At 42.0% G+C, this 13,571-nt stretch overlaps 1 protein-coding gene across 2 annotated transcripts in view; it reads right to left on the bottom strand.

Moving 5' to 3' along the window:
* The window catches only part of SEPTIN3 (septin 3), a 496,581-nt gene that overhangs the window by 241,885 nt on the left and 241,125 nt on the right, over window positions 1-13,571 (bottom strand). For both annotated transcript variants that reach the window (XM_088443868.1, XM_088443870.1), the window contains exon 3: window positions 10,102-10,230. In XM_088443868.1, coding sequence (XP_088299994.1) covers window positions 10,102-10,230 — 129 coding nt within the window. The remainder of the gene's footprint in view (window positions 1-10,101; window positions 10,231-13,571) is intronic.

Here is a 13,571-nt window from a genome sequence, read left to right as displayed (position 1 = left end):
ATCCACAACCTGCAGTCTGCAGATGCTGCAAGGTAAGTGTGTATGTAATATATGCATGACTTATGTGTGTATATATGTATGTATGTGTCACATATGCATATGTGATGTATATGTGTGTTTGTGTCTGAATATATATGTATATTTGTGTATGTATATCTACTATCTACAGTATATGAATGTGTATATATATATATATATATATATATATATAAATGCATGCGTGGTGTGCGTGTATGTACTGTACATATATATATATTTGAAAACCCCCATGTCAAAATCCTTTGTTTATCATTGGGAAACACTGGCTGGAAGGAGCACAGACACTGGCAGATTTGCAAGTAGAGTGGTCTTTATTTTTCTCAACTGCTTACAACAGACAAGTTGCTGGTATCTTCGTGAACACCACTGCCACAGGTCCTGTTGTTAAACCTGCTTGGCAGGGGCTCCCTAATGCTAGCTTTCATGAGTCTATCTCCTGGCCACTTGCTAGGATCAGGAGCACTGGTAACAATAGCTACTCCATCCAAATAGGGATGTCACTTTCTGGAGAAGATGAGGCAAAGTCCATCCCTGCTCCCAAGAAAATCCAGATTCAGGATTATACCCAGGTTGTAAGCCTAAAACAATGGGTTCACCCAAGTCCAAGGACACCTTTTAACTCCACCTGTGGCACCTGAGTCTCTCTCCCCCTAAGCTTCTTACCATCTGTTGAAGCTTCCTGTATCTTAGGTAAATTCATTAATTTACCTTCTTTCCTTTTAACTTTATCAACACGATCCAGAGAAAAACTAAGTTTAGTCTTCCTTTCCCCATCCAGCTTCACCATATGTTCTTTTGTTTGTATCAACTTCATGTCTCATCTAGAGAGAGCATCCGCATTTGCATGCATTTTGCCTGGCCGATGTTGAACTGAAAAATGGTAGGGTTGCAAAGCCAGAAACTATCTGTTGACTTTTGCATTCATTTCTTTATTCTGATGCACCCACTGCAACAGGGTAGGGTCCATTACTAATAGAAATTCTCTCCCCAGAAGGTAATATTGTAGTGTTTCCACTGCCCATTTTATAGCCAGACACTCCCATTCTACCATATTTCCTTTCCCAGGGTAAGAGCTTGAGACTTGAGACTAAGCGTACACACGGTCAGATTTGTCAGACTTGTCAGATTTGTCAGATGAACGATTGAACGATTAAACGATCTGAACGATTTGAACGATTTTACCAAAGTTTTCAACGATTTGAACGATTTGAACGATTGAACGATTTTTGACTACATTAAAATGAATGGAATCGTCCAAGTCTGACTGCAAACCCATCAGATGTCAGATATCGTTATCTGACAAACGGGAACGCGCATCGTTGATCGTCCATCGTTCAGGCATGTCAGATATGAACGATTTTCCATCAGATATGAACGACTGAACGATTTTTAAATCGTTATCGTTCATATCTGAAGGAAAAATCTGATCGTGTGTATGCACCATAAGATATAGAATGGGTTTTTCCTCTCCCTTCACATCTTGAGCCAAAACAGCTCCCAGGCCCATTTCTGAAGCATCTGTTTGTAACACAATATTTTTTTATATCTGGGGTCTGTAGAACTGGGACTGAACATAAGGCTCCCCTTAAGTCCTTCCAGACAGCTTCTACCTCTTGCGTCCAGATAATTTTGTCTGGGCTTTTTTTCTTGAGGCACTCAGTTAAGGCCATGGCTCTGGTCGTAAAATTTGGAATGAACCTTCAAAAGAAGCCTACCAAGCTTAAAAAGGTTCGTAGTTGAGTTTTACAAGTGAGTTTAGGCCAGGTAAGCACCACATCCACTTTATTAGTCTGCAGCTTTACCTGACCACAGCCAACTATGTACCCTAGATACTGGGCCTTGCTCATGCCAAAAGCACACTTTTCTGGATTGGTGGTGAAGTCATGGGTACAGAGAGACTCGAGGACCACATTTACTTTGGGAAGATGGTCCTCCAATTTTGAGTGAAAATTACAATGTTGTCAAGATGTGCAACTGCATAACCTCGGTGGGGCATCTGGGTACCTCATGGCATAATCTAGTATCACTAAAATATATTGGTGTCCCCAAGCTGATTTGTCAATGGGCCCTACTATGTCCATTCCAATTCTTTTGAAGGGCACATAAATGACAGGTAGGGGAACCAAGTGTGCATGGAAATGAGGGCGAGGGCTGGTTCTTTGGCAGTTAGGGCACTCCCGACAGTACTTCTGAACTGCTGCCATTATTCTCGGCCCGAAGAACTGCTGTTGTATGTGTATGAGCCACCTGAAGAACTAGCCTTACATGTGCTCGGGGCAATAACAACTGATGCACTTTATTACTCCACACATAGGCTACCTGATATAAAAGATTTTGTTCAAAGCAAAATAAGGTTTACCCTCCGAGGTAAAGAAAGCTTTATTTGCCCATTTATCTCTGCTACATTCTTAAAAGCATTTGACAAATTAGAGTCATTTATTTGATCATGTCCAAAGTCTGACAGCAACACCCCCAACCAGTCCTGCTCCCAGTTCCCCTTATCACCTTCCTCCTCCATGATTTCAGAAGTTAGAGCTTGTTGTTTGCATGGTAACTCCATTTCCTGGTAAGGCTTGTAGTGGAAGGGGGGTTGCTTCTTTAATTGTCCCAGCAACTTTAGACTTTGTCTCCACCTGGAAGAAAATAATCTCCTGTAGCAACGGGAAGTCTTGACCAAAGTTTAAGGGGTATGGTGACTGGAAAGCCACTGCCACTACCAGTGGTACCTCCTTTCTCCACCAAGTCAGTGGGTACTCCTCCACAGCTCCATGCAAGCACACAACCTTTACATGTGCAGAAACAGACAAATCTCAGGTGCAGAACTCCAAATTAATGATAATATATAAATGCAATAAAATTTTGCAATCAATAGAGGTTTTTAGTATAATCATGGCCAAGGTTATGGGCCTACCCACCATATCCAGGTAACCTCTTTAGGGTAGGTCCCTAACATACTAGGGTTCAAATTCAGAGTGCAGGCACCCCCAAACTAGCCCAGCTAAGCCGCCCCAGGGCACCACCATAATAAGAAAAGTACAGTGTAAAAGATATAGTTAAGAGCAGCCACAGCTGCATATAATGAATGAAAATAAAAAAATTTAGCACATGTATAATAAACAGTGAAGGGTTAAAATGTGTTATAAGAGAAAAGTGTTATATGCGGTGCCCTGAAACAGATCAACCAAAGTAATCCAGGGGGACCAATGCCTCAAAAATGAACCAAAGTTGCACTACAGTATATAACTTGTAGGACTTACCTAGAATTGTGCCTAATACTAGAGTGCATATACATTACCAGACTCTATGCTTTTAAACCAATAAAGAAGGGGTGCTAATCCAGACTGAGGGCATTTCCTTTCCCTCAGATGTACAATAAAGCACATTAAATGGAGTATACAGGAAAGGTTCCTGGACTGCACACCCTGAATATATATAATGGGAGGTGCTACCTGATGAGACTAATTGCAGGCACAGAAACAGACAAATCTCAGGTGCACAACTCCAAATTAATGATAATATATAAATGCAATAACATTTTGCAATCAATAGACATTTTTAGCATAATCATGGCCAAGGTCATGGGCCTACCCACCATATCCAGGTAACCTCTTTAGGGTACGTCCCTAACATATTAGCATTCAAATCCAGAGTGCAGGATACCCCTAGCACCTCCCATTATATATATTCAGGGTGTGCAGTCCAGGAACCTTTCCTATAACCTTTACATGTGGTAGGTCTTGGGTGGCCTCTGGGGGTACTAAGTCAGCTAAAATCAGGGATAGCTCTCTCCCAGTATCCACCAGTCCCCACACTTCCTGGGCTCCGACTTTAGCTGCTACCTGAAATAGAGTAGCCTTTCCTGGTGAGTTTATGGCCACATACAAGCTGCGGGTGGTTCGGCTCACTTTTTCGACCCCACATCCCATAGGCTCAGCCCAGTTAGGACAGTCCCACCAGATATGTCTCAAAACAGAAAATGGACCCTGTCCTGGCAGGGATCTCTGCAGGGATCTCTGTGCATAGGTGAGGCACAGGTTTAGGCCCTCTGTCTGGTGGTTTCTCCATTTTCTCCAAAGCCACCAGCTTCCAAGCCACTCCACTTGCTTCCAACCACTCCATCAGCTCCTAAGCTGCTACTGGCATTTAAAGCCACACCATCGGCTCTCAAAGTCACATCACTGGCATTCAAGCCATTGCATAAACTCTTCAAATTGTAATGCCAGCTTTAGCCGCACCATTGGTGGTCAATCCCGCACCATCGGCATTCAAAGCTGCACCATAGGCTCTGAAAGCCACATCACTGGTAGCCAAGCCATTGCATCAACTCTTCAAATTGCAATACTGGCTTTAGCTGTACCATTGGCATTCAAAGCCTCTCCATCGGCTACAAAGCCGCATCACTGGTGTCCAAGCCATAGCATCAACTCTTCAAATTGTAATACTGGCTTTAGCCCCACCATTGGCGTTCAAAGCCACACCATCAGCTCTCAAAGCAACATCACTGACGTCCCAGCCATAACATCAACTCTTCAAATTGTAATACCAACTTTACCCACACCATCAGCATTTAAAGCCACACCATCAGCTCTCAAAGCTGCATCACTGGCTACCAATCCACTTTATCAACTCTTCAAATTGTACTGCTGGTTTATCATTGGCTCTCATAGCCACACCATTGGCTTCTCAGCCATACTTTTGACTTTGCTCTCAGTTTTCAGTATCTCTTGCTATTCTCTGGTTTCTGAAGGTAAGCAGTGTAAACCCCTACTATTTCGAGCATTAAATCCAGATGGCCACTTAAGTACCGGTGAATGTCTTCAATTTCTAAGGGAACAGCGTGTGGCTCTTAATGGTGGAAGACCTTGCTAGTGTGGTTTCTAGGGGTTTACACGGAACAGCCTTGGAAACCATAACACCCACTTCTGGCTAATATAGAGGCTTTCAAATGGGAGTCAGATTTTGCTTGTTGCTCTGGCAGGTCCATATAAGCTTTTTGGGGTTCTCCTGTTAAATTCAGAACAAGTATCTCAGTCCATTCCTCCACTGGCCATTTCCAGCAGGTGGCCATTCCCTCAAAAGTAAGAAATAAGATTCCACATCATCCATTGGTGTCATCTTTTGGCATGGCGATATCGGTCACCTGCTTTGTTTTAACTCTGTTAACTCTGCCTTAATAATCTGGTTACATTCTAGCTGAGCCTGTGCCAGAGCAGACAAATTGCTTATATGCGACTGAATCTGTGCCTGCTGTGTCTGCTGATCCACAGCTAAATTTAGTAAGAGTTTGCAGAATTTTCACCATGCTTGTGTGAGAACTGCTTGTAAATTTAAACTTAGTGTCTTTAATCATATAATCATATAGCAGTGATACTTTAAGCATTCTAGGAGAGATGAAGAAAAAAAGGAATAATACTGTAATACTTGTTCACTGGAGATGAACTGAAAACTTGAAAACAGGAGATTAACTGAATATTTGAACACAGGAGTTGAACTGAATACTTGAACACAGGAGATGAAATTATTACTTGAACATAGGAGTTGAAATGAATACTTGAACACAGGAGTTGAGATGAATATTTGAACACAGGAGTTGAACTGAATACTTGAACACAGAAGATGACCTGAATACTTGAACACAGGAGATGAACTAAGAAATGTAGAAGTTATTACAGGAATACAGGTTGACAGCTGAATTAGTAATTAACTTGAAGCCTGGCACATGTACCACAGTCAGCTTGGGAGCTTAGCAGCACACTAATAGAAAACACAGGAACTGTTACATGAGATACTGGAGTTCTGTGAGAAAGTAGAAGTAACACGCTGAGAATTAGCATTGGTCAGCATGAGGACTGAAACAACACACTGGGGATATAACCTGGAAACCACTGGAGAGCCAAACAATCACTGGAACAGCAAAGTTTAACAGCAGTTTCCTGTTCCTGGAGTCAGACAAAATACTCCTGGGTAGCTGGTCATTAAAGCAGATAAACAGCTGAGTGACCACAGGACTACAATTGGGAGAGACTAGTCAGGTGATATAGACCAACATGGCTTTGCCCATCCCCGGTACCCTGGAAACAAGGACGCATACATGGAAGCCCTAGCAGACCCCGGGGAGAATACTCAGACACCACTCACCTTCACTCCCAGTGACTGAACACCTAAGCACAAGGATGCCAGCACAGAAGTGAGTAGTGGCCGATCCCAGGCTGCGTCCTGACAATGGGTTTCTGCCACATGATCAGCGGCTAGCAGATGTGCCCCACATTGGGCGCCACATGTGAAACACTCTGGCTGGAAGGAGCACAGACACCAGCAGATTTATAAGGTAGAGTTGTTTGTATTTTTCTCACAACTGTTTACAACAGACAAGTTGCTGGTATCTTCACGAACACCACTTTCACAGGTCCTGTTGTTCACCCTGCTTGGCAGGGGCTCCCTATTGCTAGCTTTCAGGAGTCTATCACCTGGCTACTTGCTGGCATCTGGAGCACTGGTAACAATAGCTACTTCAGCTAAATAGGGAAGTCACTTCCTGGAGCAGCTGAGGCAAAGCCCATCCCTGCTTCCAAGAAAACCCAGATTCAGAACTATACCCAGGTTGTAAGCCTAAAACAATGGATTCTCCCAGGTCCCGGGGTACCTTTTATCTCTTTGAACTGTGGCACCTGAGTCTCTCTGCCACACTCTGAAACAGTCAATTATTTTCTAGATCTCACTCAGCTACGTAGAAGAACCTATAATTGTTGATAGTAAATAGTATTTGTTCCATGCCACCTAGCAGCAGTTAGTGTGCATAGAAGCAGGCCTCCATCTGTCTGCAGAAAGCAGGGGAAGTGAGATTCTTCACTCACCTTTCAGCCAGTACATACAGTGAAGCAATGCATGTGCAATTCAGATGGCTCATGTATGGTGGTGATATGCATGCCCACCAGCAGCTGAACACACAGTTGCTTCACAGACACAGATTTCTGTCAGTAATTGAGAATGGATCCATGATACATTTCTGGCACAGACACACTGGGTCTTATGTAATAGGTTGCGACTTGCAGCCGCTGTGGGAACTCAAAACTGTGGGAGTTCCAAGCTAGTTTTCCCTTTAAAGTGATTGCCTCTTTAAAATATGTAGAAAACCCGCTGAGTTCCAGCAGTGGCTGCAAGTCACACCCTAATACATAAGCCCTACTGTGTGTCACTTCTGACTATTCAAGTAGCCCCTAAAAGCCTTATAAAGGGCTTTTGACTTTGTTGTTATTATTATTATTATTATTATTATTATTATTATCATCATCATCATCTTCATCATCATCATCATCATCATCATCAATAGAGAACAAAGTAAAAATTCCTCAAATCATCTGGAAGAGTATTGTACCTTTGTGGTAAAAAAAAATATTCTTTTCATAATTAATCATTTTTCTGAGGTAAACACAAATTGTAAACAGATATTTTCTTCCAAAAATACAAGAAAAAAACCTTACACAGAAAAATATTCTCAAAGGCACAAACAAAATAATCCATTTAATTGCCCATAGCCCGGGTGCCAATAGGGGGAATTCAACTCTAATTACTTATTGAAGGAGGCCTGGCAGGGGGCCAAGTCCATCCCTCCTTCCTTCCTGCTGCTACAGATCTAGGATAACCCCCATCTGTAACCCAAATGGAAGGAGAAGGCGGGGGAGGTTGCTGTGGCAATTGAGGGGCTAGCCGGGTAGGATGAGCTTGGAGGCTGTTGAAAGAACACATACCAACAGCCACCACAGGTTTCTCTGACATGGTCACATCAGATGCAACTGCATTAGGGAAAGCCTAGATTGGGATGATTGCATCTGATGTGACCACACCAGGCACCTGGTAATTATTGGAAAAATTCTTCTACAATAAATATAATAATCAGTAATTAAACAATTTTTTCTGCAACTCGGGGAAACAACTCAGGTCAGTGACCCCCACCTCTTCCATAGTAGTCACCCTTGTCTTGATTGAACACAGACATTAACATTTTAAAGACTGAAATGTTTCTAGGGTGAGGGCAAAACTAGTGCCATAACATTGAGTTGCCAGCACCTACTGCATTTCTTTTGTAATTCTGGGCTGTCTTCTCATTTAAATGTAGCATTCAGGCACTACTGTCTAAAGACTATAAGGTAAGTATCACTGCCTTTATTACACTACCACAATTGAAATAACCACCATATACATAATACAGAGCATCAGTGATCACCATATCATACAGAGAGCATCAGTGATTGCCATATCATACAGAGTTTCAGTGATTGCCATATCATATAGAGAGTATCAATGACCACCATATAATTCAGAGTGCATCAGTGACTGCCATATTAAAAACAGAGAGTATCAATGATAGTCATATCCTACAGAGCATCAGTGACCACCATATAATTCAGAGTGCATCAGTGACCACCATACAGTACAAAAGTAAAGTGTGCACTACAAAAAGTTACCCAAAATGTTTGGGACAGGAATTTGGATATGAAATAAAGAATGTTGGTAGACATGGCATCACCTTATGTGAAAGTAACAGGAACAAGTATTTCATTAATCACTTCTTCCCACTTCTCGTCAGCTCTCCTTACAACTCTCATTCAAAGCTGAAACCCTTCTCCTGGCATTCTCTTCCTCTCTGTCTCTCCGTCCCTCAAACAGCTGTTCTCCATCCACTCTCATTTTTTCTCACCTGCCTCTTCAACTCCTCAGTCCTTTTTCACTATCCAGTGGCTCGCTGACATGCTCTCATCCTGTACTAGGGGGATATGTATCAAACCTTGGAGAGAGATAAAGTGGAGAGAGATGAAATACCTGAAAAATGACAGTTATACCCCTTTCAGACATCTCGAGAATCCCAGGAATTTGGCCTGCCTCACACGTTCCCGGGTAACCGCCCCTTCAGTTGACCAGGGTTTTTCCCAGGACTTAAGTCCTGGAAAATTACCCTGTTCGTGTCTGAATGGTCCTACCCGGGAATTTACTACTCCTGGGCTGAACCAAGCAGCTTTTGCATAGAGTTAGCAGCGCAAAGCGTCCTATAGGATGCTCAGCGCTGCCGCTCATCACCCCTCGTGTCGGTGGCTGTGTCATGTGATGATGCGGGCAGGGGGTGGCACAGTGGGGAAGGGTCTCGCCTTGTGTTGGAACTCCCGGGCGATCTTCTTCTCCATGATGCTGCAGGTGACAGTGGCTGCTGATCCCCGGATCCTCGTCCTGATCAGGTAACAGCCGCTGCCCTCATGGAAGCAACTTTCTCATTGGTCAGACGGGAGAAGCTCTCTGCTACCGCTGCACTGATTGACCAGTAACCCCTTCCCTGCTGTACACACAGATCATCATCATCCCCACTCCCAGCTCATTTTATCTCGGCTCCGCCCTCTCCAGCTGCTGTCAGTCAGCTTATGTCAGCTTACCCGGCTTATGTCTGAAAGGGGTCTACCTGGGAATTTCCTAGGTAGACACTGTACAGTGAAAGGGTGGTCTCGACCAAATACCCGGGAATTTGCACAGGAGAAATTCCCGTGTCTGTGCAGGAAATTTCCTGGGTTGTATGTCTGAAAGGGGTATTAGAAGCTGATTTGATGGTACTGTATCTCTTTTCACTTTATCTCTCTCCAATGTTCGATACATATCCCCCCTACTGGGATCTACATACAGTAGGTGTAATTAGTTTTCAGCTCCAGGTGGCAATGGCAGATAAGAGTTGTAGTTTTTTTCCCCTCTGCAGTGAATGATACTAGCACTGACCAAGCAAAGGCTAGCAGGTGAGCTTGGTGTCTGTGGAGTAGAGGGCTGCACCAGTGATATATCCCTTAGTCTGAGAAGCATCTAGATTGGCAAAATCCCCTCTTGCTGTGCCACTGATAGTCTGATAGTAATATATACATTCATGTCTGCCACAGTTTTGTTCTTAGGGCATGCTAAAACTGTGGCAGGGCATGCTGGAATATGTAGTCCAACAGCATCTGGATGGCCACGAGTTTGACACCCCTGCCATAGGACCTATTTTTACAGTCTTAAATATCATATCACAGATAATAAAACATATCTCACCATGGCTAATAGCTTTTATCTCAATTGTTTTGGGTATTTTGTCATCCCGGCTCCACCCTGCTGATTTTCGACTCACTTGCGACTTAAAGAGTGTATTTACCAATGTTGATTTGCCCAGTCCACTCTGTCCTGCAGAAAAAAAAAAAATAGGATAATCAAGCAAGTCACTTTTAAAAAAATTATCTATTTATAAATATTTATATTTGCATAAAAGTCCAGCACTACCACTTTCCAGAACAAACATTACAACCAGAGCCTCCACAATATATTTGTAACATAACTCATGGCTTTAAGAAATCAGCAATCACAGTAGAATATTACACAACTTTTCAGTGCTTTTATCAAAGTACTGAAACGTTGGAAAACTTTATTTCTTGCCATGATTACAGTTTTCTTAAAGCCATGAGTGTACCACTTGCAGATATATAGATAGAAAATTAATTGAATTATCTGTGCTTTAGGTGTATTTAAAGCAGCTTAGTTAAAGGTAGTAATTGGATACTGTATGTGAACGAGCACTGATTGGTATTTAGATATATTATTATTATATATTATTATTAGAGACATTACAGAAAAAGGTCAGATATATAAATATTTTTTTTAATATAAAATTAAGTAAACTACAACGTAATCAACAATTAACATGAAATAAAGTGGATTTAGAAAAATATTAATAATACTAATCTTCAGCCACTGAGATGGCAAAACCAGTTAGCTAACAGCATAGCCAGTTTTCCATAAAAAACTAATACAGTTCCCACTTTTAATGAAGATTTGTCATCCACCAGATACTGTACAATTGCGATGGAGTTGTATAGAATTTACTGTGCTGAACAGTATGATTCAATCGCATCCTTTGCACATTGCAAGTTGTCTAGAAACACAATGTGGGATTTATAAGTGGCAACTCTCTCAATGGTATGAATTTAGTAGCAAAGATGATGACTTCTGATTGTCACTAGTTATCCAGGCTCCTGCAGACAGGTTTTGTCTCCTTGTGATCAGCAACTGCAAACATTTTGAACTAATGCATTTCGTCTCTGTTAGAATGTGCTGAAATCTGTAGCAGTCACATGATAACAACTCTTGGGGTTCACTTATTGGGAGTATTCTCATTGATTTATGTGGGTTTAAACAGACAGGGAGAGCTTTGCTTCCCTGCTGTTGATAGTTTCTACCAAAGCAATCTCTACCTATGCTGCTGAAATTAATTCGGTATACAGTTTATTCTGGTATGTGTCACGGATGTGTTTGGTTGAGGCCCGGACTAAGGGTTTTGGATGGAATGATGTCAGAGGTCTGGACACAATAATGATGTCTGAGAGGTCTGGGCAGAAGCTAGGAGGTCTTATGTAACTTATGAGGTCTTATGTAACTTTTCTTCATGAGTAACTTAGAAAGGAGTGGTAATGACTGATACTGGACTCTGGAATACTGAGTGCTGGGAGAGAACAATAATACTGGACGCTGGGATTGACCCGGAATACTGGACACCAGGATTGAACCGGAATGCTGAACACTGTGATTGAATTGGAATAGCTGGAGCCAGGAGCCCTGGAGATGAAAATTGTGCTGGAAATCACTATGCTGAAGAATCTGGAGAAAATACTCTAGCATCTTGCAGAAGGATATAACAAAAAAGCACTGGGAGCTTGGGAGTGTTCAGGAAGCTCCCTATATACCCCAGGCTGTCCAAGGATTTACTGGGAGTATCATGTGATTGCATATTGGTTTCTGGTTGGTGTCTGGCTAATCACCTGATCCTAAGTATCATATACAGTACTTAGGCAAGCACTAAGGAATGAAAACTATACTTCCACATGAACTCTGCAGTTCAGGTCCAGCACTACCAGATGGACTGCAAACTCTGCTGTAATAAAGAATCTGCAGACCTAACAGACAGAGACTCTCAGGTGCATAATCATCCTGGAAGGGGATCCAGTAACACAGAAACATGCTGCAGCTTGCATCCTGCACAGATCTCTCAGGCAAATCTGGATATCCTTAACTTGCAGGAAACATGAGACAGAGTGCAGTTGGGAAGACCTGGTCGCCACTGCTTTGTGACAGTACCCACTCCTTTAGAAGCGGCCATTGGACTCTTTTTAGTTTTGTGTGGAAACTTTATGTGGAATTTCTTGATAAGAAGAGGAGCATGAATATCTTCTGAAAAGATAGCAGGACCTCTCTTCATGATTGTATTCTTTCCAGTCAATTAAATATTGAAGACGTCTGTAGCATAAGCGAGAATCCAGAATTCTTTCTATCTCGAATTCCTCTCCACATTGGGTTTGAACTTTAGGTCCCTTTGGGGAAGTAGCTTGGAAGATATTCAGGACAGGAGACTTAAGCAATGATATATAGAAGGTGTTTGGTATTAAAATGTGAAGGAGGTAATTGAAGTTGTTTAGCAACTGGGTTTATGACAAATGATTGGAAATGGCCTAATGTAATGAGGTGGGAATGTCATTGAAGTTATTCATAATCGAAGATTCCACGTAGATAACAATACTTTGTCACCTATTTGCAATTGAGGTATCACCTTCCTTCTCCTATAAGCAAAAATGTGACAGCAAACAGAAGATTTCTTCAGGGCAAATCTTTGTAAGGATGAGTTTTACTGCAGGTAGAACAAAAGCTTGAAGCAAATGAAACTCTGGTACTCTAGGATGTAGGCTCTAAACAGTCAAGAATGGAGTGGGGCCCAGAAGATGAATGATATGTTTTATTATAGGAGAATTCGGCCCAACGGAGTCGTTCTCCCCAGTCATCTTGAGCTGAAGAAATATACAGATGTAGAAAGGTTTCAAGGACTTGGTTCACACGCTTTGTTTGGCCATTACTTTGAGGGTAATAGGCTATGTAGATTTTTTGTTTCATTTGAAGAGATGAACAAAGGGATCTACAAAATCTGGTGACAAATTGAACCCCTCTGTTCAAGATGATTTCAACTTAAAGACCATGTAAACAATAAATCTCTGAGATGAACAACTAGGCCAGACATGGAGCTGAGGGTAGACCAGGCAAAGGAATAAAATGAGCCATCATTTGAGAACCAGTCAACTATGACCCAGATTGTATTGAATCCTTTAGATGGTGGAAGGTCAGTCACAAAATCCATTGAAATATGGGACCATGTTTGAATTGGAATGGATAAAGGATGCAAAGGACCTGCAAAGGGCTTGATGTGGAACTTTATGCAGAGCGCATTTTACAATAGCGACATTGAAAGTTTGAATATCTGATGTCATGGTTGGCCACAATATGATCTTTTGATGAATTCCAGAATTTTCTGTACACCAAAATGCCCTGAGAACTGAGAGGTATGTCCCCATTGGATGAGTTTTTCCCGTAGTTCAGGTTTCATGAAGGTGTTTCCAAGTGGATGAGATTCAGATACCTTGGTGGACTCAATTAGGGTTATTTATTGGATAGAGTTCTTCTGGTTATGAATTTTTCTCTTAAAAGCG

Source organism: Taudactylus pleione, unplaced genomic scaffold (assembly GCF_031769625.1).
Source record: "Taudactylus pleione unplaced genomic scaffold, aTauple2 ptg000336l, whole genome shotgun sequence".
Classification (NCBI taxonomy): Eukaryota; Metazoa; Chordata; class Amphibia; order Anura; family Myobatrachidae; genus Taudactylus; species Taudactylus pleione.
Note: the sequence above shows the minus strand (reverse complement) of the source record. Positions and strands in the feature narration are given on the sequence as shown.